General features: G+C 39.5%; 1 protein-coding gene across 6 annotated transcripts in view; it reads left to right on the top strand.

The window, feature by feature from the left end:
* Window positions 1-20,881, top strand: part of FAM135B (family with sequence similarity 135 member B) — a 212,094-nt gene that overhangs the window by 139,217 nt on the left and 51,996 nt on the right. For all 6 annotated transcript variants that reach the window (XR_015808602.1, XM_088179686.1, XM_088179704.1 and 3 more), the window contains exons 5-7: window positions 800-870; window positions 2,836-3,009; window positions 13,613-13,739. Coding sequence is in view for 5 of the 6 variants with exons in the window: in XM_088179686.1 (XP_088035812.1) it covers window positions 800-870; window positions 2,836-3,009; window positions 13,613-13,739 (372 nt within the window). In the remaining variant the exon portion in view is untranslated. The remainder of the gene's footprint in view (window positions 1-799; window positions 871-2,835; window positions 3,010-13,612; window positions 13,740-20,881) is intronic.

The following is a 20,881-nucleotide window of genomic DNA, read 5'->3' as shown; positions in this document are numbered from 1 at the left end:
ATGTGTAAGATGAGTTAGAATGGAGGTACCAGTGAGTCACACAGGATTTCTTCAGTGGTTTTGGTGAGCAGAATCCATGCCACATGCCTAACCATGCAACAAGTTAAACTTTTTTTTTAGTTTTAAAAACAACCAAGGCCTTCGAGTTTTGGAAAGAAAATGGTCTGCATAAGAATCAATGACAAATTACCCCCATGAATCTGCTAAGGGCCTGGAAGAGAGATCCTGGGGCAGGAAAGCCTTGGTTTGCTGAGACATAAAGATCAATGATGAGTGATCTGAAATTTCCAGAATTATTTGAGCCATTTCTGAACATTTTAAGCTGTAAACTTTGAAATTTCTATTAGTTACAGGTAGATAACCACGCAGATTTGTGACTGTTTCTCATCCAAGAATACCTGGTCCTTGCTTTCTTTCAGCTGCTCAGATTACCCAAACAAAGGCTCGCTCAGGGAGGGGCAGCAGCCTCAGAAATGCTCCCCTGGCTCTCGGTGTGCAAGAGCAAGGATCCAACAAATGCAGAGCTTGATGCTCGCTGGTTTCTCTTGTCTGCAGTGATTTTTTTGACGTGAAATGGCACCCAGGGACAGATAACACCTCTGACTGTTCTGGTTCCCTCTGACTCCTTCAGCAATTATCTCAATTCAATGTCACATTTGCTTCTTTCTGCCTCTGTGCTGTCATGCTCCTGTTGCTGTGTGGTTTTGCCTTTGCTCTTATCAGAAAAACCCAACCACCTTTGCCTTCTGTGTTGTAGATGCCAACTTACAAAGGCAACCTTGTCTCTCTCTTTTTGCAGGTGGAAGATGCATTGAATGAGGCAGATTTTCAGCTCAAGCTGGACCTGCACTTTACTGATAGTGAACAACAGTAAGTGCTGGTTTAAAGTTCAATTGGTAATGTGGGGGTCTGTTCATCTGGAAAATTACTTTGATGAAATAAGTCCTTTTTAAAAAAGGAGAGCTTTGTTAAGCCATTTGCCTTAGTGTTGAAGTTTTCCTGTTTCTTCTCTCTGTATTTGAAGTGTGTATCTCATATTCCTGCTTAAAGGAAGAACATTTTTTTCTCCATAAAATGTAAGTTTCTCAAAGGTTTTAAGTGTTGCTCCTATATGTGCTGCTGTTAAAGGGAATATCATCATTGACCTCCATGTGGTCAGGGTCTGTGACTCAGGAATGCATTTATCTCAGGAGGCAATGAAGTATTTTCTCACTGAAGACAGGAGTTATGAATATGCTAAGCACTTTTCTTCTATTCTATTAAGAAAATACCCTCTACATTTTAGGAGGAAGTAGCTTTCCTATTGAATTTGATTTCCTCTAACTGAATTTGATTCTATAATCTTAGGTGAAGTGGGAGTATCATCCCTTCCTGAGACATAGTGGGAAGTGTGATCCCAGATGTTATTGAGCCTCATTGAATCAGGGAAAAGTATTCCAGTGACTTGAGTAGCATTTCTGGGGAGTGGATGCAGAGAAATCATCTCAGCTGTGTTTCATGCTGAGACTGTCCCCGTGGGATTTTGTTCATATCCACTGAGTACACAAACAAATTTCAAGAATGTGTTTTTGTTATCTCCAAGATACAAAAAGAGAAAACTTGTTCTCTCAGGCAGGGAGCTTGACTATCAGTCAAGCTTATGGGTCTTGAAGGAGAAAAACAAACATTAAGTTACAGTCAAAAATAAAAAGAACTGAAGCATTTAGGTTATGGAATTGTGCTCTAACCCATACATCTAATTTCTCTTGTCACCTGAAAGATTACTGTGATTTACTATAAATAAAAGTAGTGATTTTTAGAAAATTATATTCTGCAAATATCATTGAAACATTTTTTGGAACTAACCATGCACCACCCAACCATCTATTCCTAGGTTTTCTTAGCTCTGGGAAACAATGGCTTCAGAAGTGTCTTTAATGCTTTAAAATAATTCCTCTTTAGGAGTTTTGCTTGCATTGAGAGGGTCTGTTTAGGCATGCTCCAGGTTTACAGCACAGTCTCCTGTCCTGTGGATGACTCAGATGTCATGTGGTTGACTGCACACTAGGATTGTTATTCTGGAATAGTTATAAACAAACTTTAAATTAAAGTCTTGACTTTTATTTACTGGAAAAAACAAACAAACAAAGAAACACACAAAAAAAACCCCCAACCCCCCCCAAAACAACAAAAAATTCCCAAGCCCCAAAAAAAGCAACCCAAAACCCAGAGAAGCTAATCCAGCTTGTACTGTTTCTCTGCAGTTACTTCAATTTCCCTTTTGAATTTTGGCCTCTTCCAAAAAAGTTTTTCAGATTGATAAACTGGAAAGATACTCTGAATATCTTCAGCTGTGTCTGACACAGGACTGCTTCTAACTCTCACATATTGCCTGAGCTGATGGTTCTTATACAGAAGAACACAAGGAGTGTGGTGTCTCTGTCTCATCGATGAACACTCAAATAATCTGAACAGTTTTCTAAATGCATTTCCTTCTGTTATTTAGATCTGAATGTGCCTACTAGTGCATAGCTGGACATCAAGGGCAATCACCAGGGAAAACCAGAATTATGTCGCATCTGTTCTCTTTTTATACTGTATATTCATATATAACTCTGCATATGTTCTTTATTTTAAAATATTTCTATTTATATTAATTATATCTTCATTAGCATTAATATTTATGTTTGGCACGAGTACAGCACAAGATGCTCTTCAGTTATGTTAACCCTTACGAAGCTGGGGAGGGATAAAATTTCACCTCAAGCCATCTCTGCCTGCTGCCTGTAGCACGTCACAGTCTGTGACAGCTCAGCCCTTCTTTACTGACCCCTGCAAACCCTTTTTTCCTTGCAGGCTGAGGGATGTCCCAGCCATCCCCATGATCAGCAGCCGAACGCTGTGTCTGCACTTCCACCCCCGCCGAGGGCTGCACCACCACGTTCCTGTCATGTTTGACTATTTCCACCTGTCCGTGGTCTCTGTCACCGTGCACGCCTCCCTGGTGGCTCTGCACCAGCCTCTGATCAGGTGAGGGGCACAGGAATGTCAGTGGGGAGGCAGAGGAGGCTCCTCTGCTGGGTTCTGTCATACAGTTTGCTCATTGGATGGGAGAAGCAGGGAGGGTAATTTAATTTAAAAGTTTTTGGTCCTGGGCTGAGAGTCTGGAGATTGGGGTTTAGAACCAAACCCTGACATAGGCTTCTTCCCTTGGTAAGACAATGAGGGTCTGGTGAAAAAAATACAAACTTTTGGGAAAGAGGTTAAGAATTTGGATTAGGCTTGATCTCTATTCCCCATCTGTAACGAGGAAAGTGAAAATTGTGTTTTCTTTAGTTGTTTGTCCTCCTTAGTCTAAAAGCAACTAAAAGCATTTATGTTGTTCGTCTCAGATGATTTGTAAAGCATTCAGGACAGCTGGACTCATCCATGGCCTCTGTGCATGAGCATAATTAATAACGTGTTTAGGAGGAGGCACAGGAGTCAGCTCTTGCTAAAGCTCCACTGGATTTTTCCTTTGCAGCATCATCCGGTTTGACTGTGCAGCACAATAATACCAGTCCCATGGGGACTACGTGTGACTTATGTTACCTGTTTCATAGTGACAAGAAAATAATTCAGAACTTCTTCAAATAAAACAGAGCTGGAGGTCAATATCCTCTAATGTTTAGAGCAGGTGAAGGGAAGCAAAGGTCTTTCTTTACTTAGAACCCAATCTTGTCAGCACGTGAGACAGAGAGCACTGAGAGGGAGGGAACTTCTTTGATTTTGAAGCAAAATGCAGTGTTCAGATTTGTTCAGCTTCCCTTAACTCCAGCAAGGTCTTTATCCCCAAATGACCAAAAATCTTAATTTTGTCAAATATTGTGCAAAGAACACGATGTCAGAAAGGAAAGATGAATCTGTAGAGTTTGTTTTCCTCTAGTTTTGTGTGTTTTAATACTTCTGTGCTTCTTCTCCATTAGTGTAAAGGCATTGCTAGAATATGATGCCACAGAATGAGTTGGGATTGTAAGAGGTTGAGCCTGAGGCTGTGAGAAGTTGAGAAGTTGTGGATGCCCCATCCCTGAAACTGTTCAAGCTCAAATTGGATGGGGCTTGGAGCAACCTGGTCTAGTGAAGGTGTCCCTGCCCATGGCAGGAAGGTTTAAACTAGATAACCTTTAAGGTCCCTTCCAAACCAAACCAAACCAAACCATTCTAAAGTTCTATGATTCTGTGAGATGTGACAGGGATGTGTCTCATATCTGCATGTCAGACTGACATATCTGTGTTCTGCTGATGTGATACAGGTAACTTCTGTATCTCTGATTTTCTATGGGTTGACTTTTTAAACAGTGAATTAGGTTGTAACAGACTACTTCTAATCACATAGTTTTGATCAGAAAATTCCCTCATTTTTCTACTATAGGAAAGGATGAAAGAACAATTGCTTAAGAGGCTTAATGACTGTTTTGAGTTTTGTGCTATCCTCTAATGAATGAGGTTGCACAGCCTTGTTAATGTTATTAGGCATAAATTACAAGATGAGCAACTGTTCCATAGTCAGATTATTATAGCTTTTAAAACACTATTTTGTGGACATTTGTGAAGTATACAATGTACTTACTTAATGTCGTGGAATGAAGATTTTTGACAACACAATATACAGTTTCATTTGCTTAAGGCTATAAAATCATTTAGAGTGTGATAGTGAGGATTTATCTTCTTCTTGATAAATATTCCAAACCCAAAGAGTTTTTATATCATGCATCCTCTAAGTATAAATCAGGATGAAGACAGTAATGTAAAATAAATGGCATTTCCAAGTGCTCTAAAACAAAACTAGCCAATTAAAATTTATTTGGGTTTCCCACAACTCAGAACTTTCCTTTTCATAATTGGAGTTTATTAGGAGCATAAAAAATTAAGTATGCAATCAGATTTTTTTTTTCTTCATAACACAATAGAACCTGAATGACTAGAGAGCCTTTTTATGGTCACATTATAGAAAAATATGAACCTCAAATCATACAATCACAGAATGGATTGGGTTGGAAGGGACCTTAAAGATAATTTAGTTCCAGCCCTCCTGGCATAAGCAGAGACAACTCCCACTAGACCAGGCTGTTCAGAGCCCCATCCAGGCTGGCCTTGAACACATCCAAGGAGATGGGGATAGTCACATTATGATGGAAGAAAAACCTATGCAGTGTTTCATTGGGGTTCCATTTGCCTTGAACTGCCCCATCAGGGTACATATTTTGTGTGTACATACTCATTATTCCTACACATATCCATAGATCTATATGTAAAATTGCAACAGATCTAGACCTACCCTGAAAATAATTATGTAAAATTGAAATTCACTTCTGTACTGAAGTTTTCCTGCAACATCACTTTGCCTGAAGCACATCCATCAGCTCATATATGCCCTGTGGACTCACCTTTTCCTATTTTGTCAGTTGTGTTGACAAATTATATACTCTTGTTCAAGTTCTTCCATGTTGCTTGTGTTTAAAGAGGAAAACCAGCAAGACCAATTCAGGCCTTTCCCTTCAGGGTAATGAATACTCACAAACAGCTCCTGCTGGGGAACCTTTCCAGGGTGCCTCCATTACCTCCTGCTTCTTTGACAAGTGAGCATTTTGATATTGATGCTTGTTCTGGTTAAAAATTCTGATATAATAAATATTACATCAGGTTTGAGACTTTGAAGCCCTCACCTTTTACCAACATGAAAATGAGTGAAATTCACATGTCTTGGATCCCTTGCAGGCTTCTGGATGGAAATTTTGTGATTCAGCTTTTCTATAAAGTGAAACATATTCTTTTTATAGGGTGCAAGTTCATAGCAACAGTTAATGGCTTTGTGGATTTACTGAGAAAGTGAGAGGGGTAAGAAGGTGGTGAGGCAGACTTAGAGTGAACTCATCTCCAGCTTTGTTAGCACAGAATCATAGAATAGTTTGGGTTGGAAGGTACCTTTAAGATATTTTAGTTCCAACTCCCCTGCCATTGCCAGGGACACCTTCCACTATCCCAGGTTGCTCTGAGCCCCATCCAACCTGGCCTTGAACATTTTCAGGGATGGGGCAGCCACAGCTTCTCTGGGTAAACTGTGCCAGGTCCTCGCCACCCTTACGGTAAAAAAAACCAAACCAAACCAAACCAAAAAAAAAACCCTAAAATCTGAAATAAATCTTTTCCCCTTGTCCTATCACTACATTCACTTGTCAGACATCTCTCCCTCTTTTTTATAAGCTACCCTTAGGCACTGAAAGGTGCTGCAATGTCACCCTGGAGCATTTTCTTCTCAAGTCTGAACAGCCCCAGCTCTCTCAGCCTGTCCTCAAAGGAGAGATGCTCCAGCCCTCTGATCACTTTTGTGGCTTCCTCTGGGCCTGCTCTGAGAGCTCCACAATATCCCACAATTTCCTGTGCTGGGGATGCCAGAGCTAGATGCAGCTCTGCAGGTGGGGTCTCACAAGGGCAGGGTGGAGGGTCAGGATCCCCTCCCTTGCCCTGCTGCCCATGGAGCTTTGGATGCAGCCTGGGATGTGGTTGGCTTTCTGAGCTGCAAGTGCACATTGTGGGCTCATCTCCAGTTTTCCACCCACCAGAACCCCCAAGTTCTTCTCAGGGCTCCTCTCAATGAGTCTCAGTCTGGGCTCTTACCTGGGAGTGTCCAAACTCAGGGGTGGCACTCGGATCTGTTGAGCCCTGTGAGGGTCCTGTGGGCCCACTCTTCTCCAGAGCAATCATATTTGCTGTACGTGTGGGATGGCCATAAACATGGTGTGATGTTTTGGGGCTTGGATTGCCTCCTCTCTTGGCTCCTGCAGCATCCCTCTGCAGCAGGGAAGGGACTGCTTGGCTTTTGCTTGTCCTTAGAGCACTGAGCCAGAGCTTGGTTAAAAACTCTTCTGATCCTTGGAAATCTTCGACTTCTCTAAAAATCACCCCAGGAGTGGCTCAGGAAGCTGGACTGACAGGGACCAAGTTCAAGACTTCTCTTTCCAGGCAGGAGTGGAATAGTAGGGGAGAACTGGGATGTAGGGCTCAGGGGTTGTGACAGCTGCTGTCTTGACCTGAAACGCTGCTGCCCTCACCTGTGTCTGCCCTAAAGCCAAACCCTCTGACAAGGCACAGCAGGACACTGTGACCCCAGGGCTGGAGCTGTGCTGTGGCAGAGCAGTGACAGCTGCTGTGCTGGCTCTGGTGTCTGCACCGAGTGCTTTTGGCACCTGCAGATCATGGAGTTCTATTTCAGACTTTTAGAATGGGGGAGAAATAGAGCAGAACCTAAAGCAGGAGTTGGATGCCACATCTTAATATCATACAAGTGACAGTTCACTTTGGAAAGTTGAGACTTTGTTGCCTCTGGCAACCTCATTTTAGCCAGGGTGACAGGAGATGAGCAGGGTGAGCCTGTCAAAGGATAACCAAAAAAAGGGAATGTTCAAGCTTGAGACTGCTCCCCTGCTGAGGCACTGGCCTCCACAAACAGCCTAAATACCTTGAATTCTCTTACCTAATATCCAGGGGCTAAATGTGAGCAGGCACTTGTAAGAGGAAGGTGAGGAGGAGGAGGAGTGCAGGCTTTGGATTCAAGTTTTTCTCATTTGTATGGATGAGTTTGGTTTGTGGCCCGAGGCACTGACTTCTCCCTTAGCTCCCTGTCCCTAGCCAGGACTGTAAATGCAGCCACTGCTTATTAGCCCAGCTGCAGCTGTTAGCAAACACGCTTTGCTCCAGCACAACTCAGACTCCAAGAAATATTTCTGTTTTTCCCAAAGGAAAATGTGTGGGTCTGTGCTGCAGAGGTTCTGCTTAGTCTCAGGCTTGCTGTAAGCACAGTGCCTTACTTATACTGGACTCACTTAGGAAGCAAACACAAAAACCATGGTTCAGTAATTCTATAGAGCTCTTCATTGCTTCCCAGAAAATAAAAAGCCAAACCACCAAGGAAATTAAAAAATAAAAAACAGTCTTGAAATCAATGCAGATAAGCAGATCCTTTGCCGTGGGCAGCTGGCAAACCTGTTTCCTCTTGCTTGCACAAGAAAGGAGTTTATTTTTCCCAGCTTTCTGGATTCTCCTCAACTTTCTATTCCTTTCCCCACTTCCATACATAAGTTTATGTGAAAAAACAAAGTAGACTTTCAGGATTTTACTTGTCAACATTGAATTCTTAACTGCTCATCTCCAAATCACTGTTTAAAAACCAAGAAATCTCGGTAGAATCTGGGATGGGGAAATAATATAATTTACATTTTGTTGGTGGAGCAACCAAGACACAGATACTCAGTTTTTCAGTTCCTTGACCTTGTTCTTTCTGGACTAGGGAACAGAGTGAAAGGGACACAGAGTATTTAAAGATTGCTGATCTAGCCCTGATCTAGTTCTCTGCTTCACTACACTGAGGAATTAGGCCAACCCTGGCCCTTCTTGAGCTATTTTATCTCACCTAAATTCGTTAACTTCCAGGCATCCTCCTGTTCCTCAAAAGCACAACTGGTCCATCTATAAATGATGCACACACTGTGCTGCCTTGTGCACCTTGAATGTAGGTGCAGATTATGCAGGTCCATTTTCCTACAGCTGGAGGTGTAGCTGACTCCTCCTTATGGGCAGCTTGTCTCTGAAACTGCACCAATATTATACTGGGGGCTAAAGTTCTTCAATTATTTCCCCTCTCCTCCCAGTTTGCAAATAAATAAATCTGTAGAAAGAAAATGGAATTTTTATGCAGTAAAGAGCTATTCCTTCCATAATATGTTTATTAGAAGAATACTGGTTTATATTATTTTCCTCTATAAATACATCTATAATAACTGGATGATTTTGCCTTTGAATTTTCTTTTATTTGGTAGTTTGTTATGTATCTGCAAAGATAAACCTCCACTTTGGCATGCCATTCTCCTGAGCTAGCAGCTGAGAAATCACATAAGTAAAACATGACAATTTCTGAGTCAAATTTAAAAAGAAAAATCCCTCTCAAAGAGTGAATTAAATATCACCACTTGGCTTTAACTGCTTTCAAGTTTTATAGCAGCTAAGGTTAAGTTCAGGACAAATGAGCCATTCTTTTCCAGCAGTTAGAATCACTAAAGATTTCAAATCAGATTCCCCCTCAACTCTGTTGGTACCTAAGGAGAGATATTTATTGTCATTAAAAATTTATTTTAATAAACCTTATCAATTTTACCCAAAAAGCTCAGAACGTTTTACAGTCACTGATTAGAACCTTAGTGAAACTCCTTGGGTAAGAAAGAATCACGTCTAGTGGAGCACAATTTGTAAACATCCACAAATCATTCTTAAAAATAAATAACAGATCACCCATGTACCCTATGGCCGTGTGCCAGTAGTAAGTTGTCAAAAGCTATATTAAAATTTTGAGTTAAAACAATGAGGGAAATTAGTGTTATCACTACAATTTTCCTGATCTGTGGGAGAAGGCAGTTCCTGGTGAAATGCAAACAGGTAAAGGTTTAATTCTGAGTTATGCTATTTCTGTGGGACTAACTTATATTTTCAATTTTTAAAGCAGTGATATTTTATGTATAAGGGACTGAGAGAAAAAGAAGTGGTTTCTCCAAGGATCTAGCCTAAATGGGGTACAAGTTCATTTCTCGGATTTCTACTCCTGGTTTACTCACAACATTGTAATTTCTTGTCATTAGAAATGTGATGATTGTGTGTACAGAGGTTGTTTGGTTTTTTTTTGTTGTTTACAGTTTGATAATTTCATATAATGCAAATTAGGCTTGTTTCTTTTTTCAAAACAAGAATCAGATCCCAATTTTTTTTTTTTCCATTCTGCTAAACAATTAATAAAAAAAAATTGTTTTGCTTACCAAGAAAACCCTGAAGAGCCAAACCCTCCTTGCTATGAAAGAGAGCCCCAAAACCCCAAAACAAAACTGAAAATGAAAGAAAAGTATTTAATTTTATTGCCGAGAAAAGGGAACATATTAAACTGCCCTAAAAGTATTTTTTCTGATTTACTTCAATAACACATCTGAATTAGAATTTATCAAGGCCATTCAATTTCTTATGCTAGGAAATTGTCATTTCATTTATAAGTAAGAGAATCGTCCACTGAAGAAAAAGAAATAGGGAATGATTATTTAATATTTTGTACTATATAAGAACCTAGTGTTGCCACGTTGAATTCTGCAACAGCAAGTTCAAAAGAACCAGAAGGTTCAGCACTTATTACAACGTGCAGTTCATTCCAAAAGATGTTACAGAGGCCGAAAGTATAAATCACAAAGTCACGGACACAAATTCGTAGAAGGTAACCATGACTGCTGGAAATAATTGCTTGAATATAACCTTTGAGATAGAAAGGTCTTAAATTTTGATTGCTGAATCTTGCAGGCTGTAATGAAGGAAAAAAAATGGACTTTTCAAGGTGGTTTACTGTACTGTGTGTCCACAGATGACTGCTGTAATAATTGGGAGACTCCTTTGAAGGATAAAGGCATAAAGGCATAAAATCATAGAATGGTTTGGGTTGGAAGGGACCTTAAAGATCATCTTGTTCCCTGCCATGGGCAGGGACACCTTTCTCTAGACCTCTTCCACTAGGTTGCTCCAATCCCCATCCAGCCTGGCCTTTAAAACTTCCAGGGATGGGGCATCCACAAATTCTCTTGGTAACTGTGCCAGGGCCTCACCACTCATGGTCTCATGGATAAGGTCATCAAAAGGCCAGCTCAAAAAGACCCCATAAAACTGAATTCACTGAAAATATTAATAGCTCTGCACATATTTTAATCCTCTTGGGCACACTCATGTTACCTCTTTTGACCTTTTTTATCCTGACTCCAATTAACAGCTGAGGTTATCATACTGGATAAGGATCTAAATGTTGATATTAAATCAGTGCTATTAAATAGATAGTCCAAATGGACATGTAAGTAACCAAGGTTCATGATTCATACAAAGGAGCATGTTTGCAGAAATAATTAGAAGAAATAAATACAGTGGAAAAATAATTGATGTAGCAAATTAACCTGTTATTGCTAATAAAAATTTTATTCAAGCATAACGTTCTTCAGAAAACATTAGAGGGAGTCAGCAGTTTGTAAGCCTTCCACTTAAACTTTCTCTCAGCAGACTGATGATGTTTTGGCATGTTTCCCAAAAAAAGGTTTTTGTTTTACAGTGCTATGTGAAATCAATTTCTGTAAAACCAACAGATTAAAAACCCTTCTCTGCTGTAAAAGGAAAAGCTAAATAACTAAAAAAAAGCATTAAAAAGTGCTCTTCTTTCCCTTTAAACCTTTGAAAGCTTTTCTCATATTCAAATGAGGAGTTTTTCATGTGCACAGAACATTTATTTAAGCGTCTCTCTCTGATACCACAGCACTCATTATTTATTTTGGTTTCTTGAGCCTTTCCAGCAGACCACAGCAGACAACATTGTTCAATAACAGCTGAAATTATTTAGAGTGGTGTATAGCTCTTGTCTGTTGGAAATAGCTTTATTTAATTGTTTATTTATTGCATTTATCTTAAATGTAGAAAATAAATGCAAAGGCTTCATGCTGCTTAGAAGCAACCAGCTGAGAATTGCTTTGATCACATAAATTAAAATATACATAAGCAAGAATAGATATTTGATGATTTCTCCTACCCTGTCCTCCCTCTTATGGAATGGCCTTTTTGCCAGTATTTACCTATAACAAGCAGCAGTTTTGTTCTACAGACAAGAGAGGGATTTATGTTTAACTTTCTGAAACTGGACCAAATTGTAATTTTCCTTGAGATTCTTTTTCCAATGTTGCAAAACTGTTTCACACCAGAACTTCACCTGTTGTATGGCTATTAATGGATTTTTTTAAATTGTTTGTATCTTTAATATAAATACTTCCAGACTTCAAGAAGCATTTGGGCAATGCTTTCAGGCTCATGGTGTGATTCCTGGGGCTGCCCTGTGCAGAGCCTAGCGTTGGATTTTGGCAACCCTTGTGGATCCTTTCCACAGGAAAAGAAAGGATGTTCTCAGGATGTTCTGTGATTCTATGATTCTCTGTTTTCTGTGTGTTTCTGTACAGCACTCAGCAGTGTAATCTGTCCTCAAACACTGAATCAGGAATCAATTAATTAGTTTTGTCTGAGCTGATGTGGCCACGTGACACACATCTACACAGAGGAATAACCTTGGATTGGATTGGAAAGGCACTGCAGCAGGAATGGCCCTTCCCCGAGGCCTTTACTTCTGGCACATTATGGTTTTAAGATGATTTTGTGCTCTCCATCCTGGAAATTTTTATTCTGTCAAGAAAACCAGATCTCCTGGGTACAATGGGATTTGGGATGCTTGGATGGGCATCAGATACCTGTGGATGGTGATCCCAGTCTGGAAGCTGTAGCACAAAGCCAGTGGCATTACCTTTGCACTTGGCACAAACAGCAAATGTATTTTCCCATTTTCTCTGCAATTCTTTATTTTTTCACTTCCACCTTTGCCTGCATGTTTTTTAAAGAACCCTTCTGGTTGCTTGCATTGCAATTTAGCAATCACAGTTGGTAATTTGACTCATTGCATTCCCCACAGGTAGACTGATTTCCCTCTTGAAATCTGGATGTAGTTTGTATACAGCATGTATATCAGAGGGACTAACAGAGGGGTTATCTCATCTCCAGTTGTTGCTGAGGCAGTCATCCAGCCTCTCTTTATAGTCCAAAATTAGCATTAAATACTTGGAGGGTAAAATTCTTCTGATCTGTTTGATAACACTGCTTCAGCAAGTGATGACTCATGCTGGAAATGCCAATTCCTCTCCAATGAATATAAAGACAACTCATATCATTAACTTGGATATAAGCAGTGCTCAGATTAATCCAAAGTATGAGCCCTGGTTGTGCATTGATACTCAAGGTGGGCTTGATGCTGGGTAAACTCCAGACAGGTTATTCCACCCTTAATGGTCTTCAATAGGAAATATACAAATATAGTCAGAAGGGAGCACTGACCACAGTAGTCAGCACTGAAAATAAAACAACTTGCATTCTGTCAGTTTTTTGAGGAAGAATTTGAACAACAGGGAAATCACATTGCACTCAGCAAAAGATAAATGTAGTTTTTTGGCTGAAATCTTATCCTTTTGGTGCTGAAAGCTAATGCTATGGGAGAGTGAGAAGTGGCAACCAAACTTCTGATCTATAAGAATAAGTTTGGGATGAGCTAGAAAATATTGGTAGTTAGGAGAGATCATGCACAACTCAAAGAGGAAGGGTGATGTGGGTAAAGCCAGAGAGAAAGATGTTGAATCCATCAAGGTGCAAGCTGATGAGAGGTTGCATATGAATGTGATCCATGTGGATAGATGGAAAGGTTTGTTGGTGAGATGTTATGCTGGAAAAGGCAGCAGAGAAAGGAGTGAATTAAAGATAACACTCAAACCATTCAACTGAATGCCTAGAAAACAAACTTCATTCACCTCGCTTGAGCTACTGCACGCTAGACTATGATTATTTTCAAGGAAAGCATTAATTTACAGTGCAACTTGAAATAAACAAATGCAAAACACCAAAATGATAAATCTTTTCTAAGCAAGGAAATAATACTGGGACAACAATGATTCTTCTCTACCAATGCTCCTCTGATTACTTTTCTCAATCTTTCTCCTTATAGTTTTGCTCGTCCAGGGAAAGGTTCCTGGCTTGGTAAAGGCAGCCTGGAGGCAGGACCAGACCAGTCCAGTATGTCATTAGAAAATCTGGTGTTTGGAGCTGGCTACTGCAAGCCCACTTCTTCAGAGGTAAGGAGGATGTTGAATGATGCCTTACTTCAATTCCATCACACAGAGTGTCCACACTGTCTGGGGAGAGCATGTCATGGTTTTATATTTCCTGTAGAGGGATTTTTTTGAAAAACAGCCCTTCAAACATTTCTGCATGAACCCTCTGGCACTTGGTACACAATTCCTGGGTGTTCAGCCCCCACCTGCATGCACCATTTCACAGTTCAAGGTGTATGGATGTACCCCCCACTGACAGTGACACTTTTAAGACAGGATTCACCTGACCAGGTGTTTGCTGTAAGGTGAAATTAATCATTCAGGAAAAGGTCCTGGCTTTCAGTTCTTGTGTATGACAGTCAGAAGATATGAGTCATTATTAAGGATGTTGTGAAAGAAGGTTTTGTGTCCAGAGTATTGTGTGTGTTGGTGATGGGGTGTTACACACAATGCCTTACTCATGGCAGGTCCCACTGTTAGTGTGTATCTTTGATCTTGCTGCTTACTACAGGTAAAAAGGAGAGCTCTTTGTGCAGTTTTTAAAAGAAAGCTGGTTGTTTTAAAATGATTAATTTATTTTTTGTTGATTTTTTTTCTAATTTGTTTTTTATGTTTTTTAAGTGCTAGCTTTGGGTTATTTTTCCTTTTTTGTAAAAAAATGTTTCCTCAGCTCTAGAAACTCACCCCAGAATATTGCAACCATTAACCTGTTAAAAAACCTTGATTCATAGCTTCTGATTAACATGCTGCCCTCAGCTTCCCTCAACCTTTCCTGTCAAAGCTTTTCTGTATAAATATTAAAAATAAGCAAGCCTAGAGCACCTGGTGCAGAGGAGCTACCAGGGAATTAATGAGGGCTGAGAGAATGTTTGGCCTGAGGCTGCTATCCCAAATATTGGGTCACTGTATGCTTTTGGCAAACAAACTGACCTCAACCTCTGCCTCTCTGGTAGACAGTCACATCATAGACATTTAAATAACTGCTAGTATTTTAGGCCAGTCTCTGTACATAGCATAAGAAAGAGGCTTCTTTGGAGAGTGGTGTCTATTTTCATTATCCTCTGGACAAGTCTCTGTTGAAAGAAGAAAGATGGAAAGCTCTCCACTCCCATTTTTGCTTTTAGTCTCTATGGAAAAATCTTGGTCTGTTATAATTAGAAAAAAACTTATTTCTTTCCCAATTTTCTTCCGTAGCTGGAAGCTCTATCTTCTACCTATTTCTGTATTTTTTTTTTTTTTAATGGCAGGATAATTGTGGTGAGTTGACCTTGATTGGAAGCCAGGTGCTCACCAAGCAATTCTATCATTCCCCTCCTCAACAGGACAGGGTGCAATAGAGAAAAGTTATGGGTAAAGATAAAGTCAGTTTAATGAAGCAAAATCAAGGCCATGTGCAGGAGCAAAAGAAAAAAGATTAATTCTCTCCTTCCCATCAGCAGGTGATGTCCAGTCACATCCTGGCAAGTGCAGCTTCAGGGTGAAGGGGTTTCTCTGGAGCACAAACATTATAATAGTAAATGCTCTCCCTTCTCCTCCTTTTCCTCAGCTTTTATTGCTCAGCACACATCCTGTGGTATGGAATATCCCTTTGGTCAGTTTGGGTCAGCTGGCCTGGCTGTGTCCCCTGCCAGGACCTTGCTCCCTGCTGATGGGGGAATGTTGGGGACAGCTCTGGTGCTGTGCCAGCTCTGATCAGCAGCAGCCACAACCCTGCAGTGCCACCAACACCTCTGCAGCCACCAGTGCCCAGCACAGCACTGGGAGGGCTGCCATGGGGAAAGGTAACTCCATCCCAGTCAGAGCCAATACAATTATTATTATTATCCTGGCACATGAACTGTGAAATACCAAAAGGAAATTGCTCCACCAAGAACTGGTTTCAGCACACTGCTACCCTGCAGCCATCAGAATGCCACACACCAAACCATCATAAACATAATGCTGCACAGTCCACATGGCCAGATGTGCATTTGCTGAGCTTCAGAAACCTCCATAAGTCATGACATCTGTTCTTGAGCTGAATGTTTTAATTTAATAGACCGTGATGGCCTTTTTGCCTATGCATGACAAATGATAATGAGCAAAGGCTATTTTCTCTTGGCTTAACATAAAAAATAAAAATTCAGAGCTAGAAAAGAACCTGTTGTGGGGTTAAGCCTAACTCTAAACAGAGTCCATGTGACTGACTGCTGTTTTATATGGAGGTTTAAATCAGGCTGTAAGGGATTGAAGGAAGAGGAATATTAGTTCTTACAGTGCTGCAGTACTTGGCACCAGGTCAACTTTTTTTTCCCTTTAAAAACTTTTAGATACTACTCCAGGTTTTTTGAATGTGCTTGTTAAACTTCAATTGGTTTGGAGAATTTTGCATCACTATTGGTGGGCATGAGAATGGCTCCTACCCTTTCCATGAAATAAAAAAACCACAAAACCTGCAGACCTCTCTGATTAAGTATATTTTTGTTTCAGCTTTCCTTACTCCATGTCTGAATTAGTAACTGTTAAATGCCAGAACTCAAAACATACCACACATATTTCTGTTTGTAACCTATTCTGATTTGATGGAAGTGGCTAAACCTAGGGTGAAACATTAATAGATGTGGTCTTCCAAGGCTGACAAAGCTTCACTGAGAGGCAGGACTTGGGAAAATCAATCTTAGAGGGATATTGGTTAGTTTCTTTTTATATTATGAACTGCCATGGAATGGTTAGTGTTGGTCTCTCCTGTTTTTAATTTTGTTTAGCTCTACTTTCATCTCCTTCTACATTTCATGTGCATTTCTGTGTTTTCCTTGATTCAGGCTTAAGCTCTTAAAATGCATCTCCTGAGCAAGTGCCTTCTGTTTAGTATCTTTTCTAGGGAAACAAATCTGATTATTCAGTTTACTATAAGACTGCAAACAGTCAAGACTTTCCTTATTTTAGCCTTAGCTATTGTAAGTAAACCAAGAAGAGCTTCTTTTCCCCCTGGCACCTGCAGAGAGATTATTTTTCCAGAATATTTTCCAAACTAATACAAATGAGCAGAAGTTTGTAAAGTGTAGGAACTCTAAATCATTACTATTGCACCCTTTTGCCATAGTCGAGGCATAAAACCCCAGGAAAGTTGTAGTTTGTGGTGTCTGAAGCCTTACTAACAACACAATTTATTAGTTTTCATAGGTTTGGTATAAATTCTACAAATTCAAGAAGCATATTGAATCACAAAAGTAAATTTTGTTCTCACTAGTGCCATCATATGCAGTAGATAGATTAATGGCATGGTATTTTGGGGTTTTGTGGCAAGGTTTTTGGTACCAGGGGGGAATGGGACTAGGGGAGGCTTCTGTGAGAGGAAAGAAGAATCTTTCCCCACATTAAACAAAGACAATTTACCACTCATGGTTCAGAAAAGATTTGAACACAGGAGAGGGGTGGCTGGATTTACAGCAGTCTTAAACCTGCAGGAAAGCCAGAAATATGCTGAAATATGATGCAAAAACTACCAAGTAATGTTTTCTAGATACCTCTTGAATACAAAGACTCTTACCTTGATATATCACATATAGGTCATACTTTCCATTGACTCTCTTTTTCTTTGATAGGACTTGGATGCACCAGAGAGTTAATGCTCTTTTTAGGCCCCAGGTTGACTGTGGAAGTGCTCATCTAGTTTATGCCACTGATTTGATTTTTCCTTACTGAAAAGGCAATTCACTGCCTTAATCTTTAAAAATAGTCTGCATCCATTAGCTCTCCTTTCCACTTTCTGAGCGAATATTCTGTATTTGGGCTTCTGAGGTGCCACTGCCTAATGACAGATCCTGAAGGTTTCTCGTTCTGTACTTCTGACTTCTCATTTTGGAGACTAATTAAATGCCAGCAGCTTTGGATTGTACATGTGCATTTTCCCTAGATCTCACCAAATTACTTCTGGACATCACTGACACTTTCCTCATCTCCTGGCTTAGCAGAGTAGTTATAATAATTAATTCTATTTAAACCTAGGTGATTTTTTTTAAGTCTTTCTGTCTCTTCCCATTCCCCTACCTAGCAAACAGGGATCTTCCTTTTTTCCTTTCCTCCTTCCCTCCCTCTCTAATATTTTCTCTATATCTATGCTACACCTTTCTCTTCAAGCACAATTAGGACAACAAAGATATTTATTATTGAAAGAAGGTATTTTTGTGTTGTCAGATAAATATGAAGGAAGACAATTTTGTGGTCAACAAACTAGAAGAGAATAATCTACAGAATAATAAAATCTGTGAATTAATAAGAAGTGCTAGAATTTTTTCAAGTTATTTTCAGCCCATAATCTATGCTCACAGGGAATATATATCACAGTAGATGTGTTCAAAATAGGATTCTATCTACTGCAGCCTTGGGAGATGCCAGTGAGGTGAAACAGCTTTGTGAGCTACGTGTGACTGGTTTCCCTTTGGGGAACCTGAATTCCCCTTTGTATCTGCTAAATTGCTTTTGTTTGTGAGGAAGTTCAAGGGGTTGCTTTGTATGTTACAAGGTTTATGTCTCAACTCCACACTGACTCACTCTTTCAGGTGATTTCAACTGTCCTAAGAGCTGGATACTGGAAAATTACACCAGCTTTATTTATCTACATTAAAATAAACTATTCCTTGCAGATCTGCAAATTGAATGGTCACTTCAGGATTTCTGTGCCTCACCCAGTAGCATAAACCTCTTCTGTATTCACTGTTGTCAGGCTGGTTTAATGTCTTTGTAATGTGCATCACATGCCTGCTGTGTTATAATTAAGTTGAATCAATGGCATACTGGGGATTATTAATAAACTGTACTCACAGTAATCTTATTTTCATTTGGCTAGCAGTTGCACTGCAGATAAATTGACTTCTAAGTAATCAGATTGATTAATCATATGATTTCTCATTAATAAGGCACTGGTGTTTGATGAGAAGTGTTCTTCTTTCATCTAGCATTGATGTAGCAATCCCAAAAGACATGAGGTTTATGCCTGGCATTACACAAAAACCAGGAGTGTCATTCAAATAAAATTTGTTGATGATGAGTGTTCTTCTCCACAGACAGTTTGCTAATATTTTCATCCTTTCATCAGTATATGCAAAACCTGGGCTGTTCTAGCCTAGCACCAAAACATTATTCAAACTCACATTTTTATATCTCATAGCAGTCATCTGTGGTTTAGTCTTCTTTTCTTCTCTATAGTTATGGCTCTCTGCACAAATAATTTACTTTTTCAGCTCCCGAAGTAGGAAGACCCTGAGATTATCTCAGTTCATTAGAGCATAGGGCTAATTACCCCAAGGTTGTGGGTTTGATCCCTGTCCAGGCCATTCTCTTAAAAGTTCAACCTGATGGTCCTTGTAGGTCCCTTCCAACTCAGAATATTCTTTGATTCTGTAGTGACTGTGCATCAGAGAGTAGCCCCAATAGGATCTATTGTGGGAATTGTAATGTGTTATATGATTCTGTGGTTCTAAGACAGCTGATATATATTACTGGGGGTTTTTTTAGTAAATTTTTTAAAAATCCCAGTATTTAAAATATTTTTTAGTTATAATTGCTCGATGTAGCAATTTACACCAGAATTTCATCTAAAATTGTTAATTTTACATGGAAATGCCTTTAGTTTCTATCTCAGACTTCTCTGCTCCAGTGTGAGTGTTTAATGGTACTCACTTCTTTCATGTGTTAGAGTGCATTTGTAATGGGTGGTTTTAAAAGATTCCTTGGGTGTCTTGCTGATGCAAATGATGATTAGCTGTGACTGAGACTCCAGCAGATGTCCAACACATAATTATTCTGAAATATTAAGACAGCTGATATACTGCTCTTTATAAGGTAAAATGGCAAGTATCTTTAATCAGTATATCCAAGGCACCATTTGTGATAACTAATGATGAAGTTTTTAATCTTTGGTTGCCTGAAGATAAATGGTTGATCTCTAAAAAGAACAAAATTATTTCCTATTTGTAGCAGAAAACATGTAACTAATAATGTGACAATAACTGGTTTCTTTAATCACTGGCATATTTCTTTTCTGTGGTTCTTATTTTCTGATCTGACATATGCAGTGTATAGCAAAGTATAGAGTTCAAAACTGAGATTAATTTGGGTTTAGGCCTGAAATATGGTGTTCAAAAAGCCTTGCAATCTTCTTGCTATGAGTGTTCAGTGAAAATGTCATTAAATCAACTGGAGATTCTTGTGAGACTCCAGACAGGAGGGTGATGGTGTTCTGGAGAAAATCCTTGAGAATTGCACATATTTGACTGATAATTTATTCCTTTTGTTAAGCAATAGAATTTGCATAGGAAGTTGCTCTTTTCATATGTTTTTTTTTTATGTTTTCCTGCATTGTTTATGTATTAGAAATAATCAGATTGCTGCATTCTCTTTCCAAATCTCACCTACTCTTATATAACTGAAAGGATTTTTATTATGGCTAATTTAGAGAGTTGTGAGTAGTGTGGTAAAAGGCAGCCTAAGCATGGAGGATTTATTTCTCTTTCACAGCTACTATTACAGTTATATACTGAAGAATCTATTTGGCTTCCCTCACCATAATCTCTCACTTTGTCTGAATCCATTTATGTGGTTTGTACAGTCATTCACTTGGCTGACATTCTTTGGATTCAAGGTTTTCCTTTCTGAAGATTTCAGCATTAATTTTTCAGGAATTTTATAGGAATGGGCTTGTGCAATACCTTTTTTTTTCTTTCTTCCCCAAAGTAAAGTACAGAAGCAGTGGGAACAGACTTTTTACTCCTCACCTCAAGAACTGGACTTGGCTGCTCTCTGCCTCGTGAAAGAATATTTTATTATTTACTTTTCCTTTCTTCTCAGTATTTTTCCAGTATTACCTTGCTTAAAACTCATGTTCATATGCCCTAAGGAACACTAATCCCTAGCTCCTAAGGAACAATAATTCTCACAGACTGATGATGAGAGAGCTCCTGAAGGGAGACCACATCAACTCTCATAGCCTTTCCAGGGTGAGCAGAGATGCCAACAACATCACAGTCAAGATCCATCATCTGAAAGAAAACCTTTTGCTATTGGCAAGTGTCCCAGACAGCAGCTTGGGGACTGGGCACTGAGAAAAAAATCTCTCTTTTTTTTTCCAACCACTTTGGCTTGTTTTGTGGAAACAAATCTTCAAGTGACAGCAAAAGCCTACA

The sequence above is a fragment of the Sturnus vulgaris genome, chromosome 1 (assembly GCF_052056855.1).
Source record: "Sturnus vulgaris isolate bStuVul1 chromosome 1, bStuVul1.hap1, whole genome shotgun sequence".
In the NCBI taxonomy this organism is placed as follows: Eukaryota; Metazoa; Chordata; class Aves; order Passeriformes; family Sturnidae; genus Sturnus; species Sturnus vulgaris.
The sequence above is the reverse complement of the archived record's forward strand: the minus strand, read 5'-3'. Positions and strand labels throughout refer to the sequence as shown.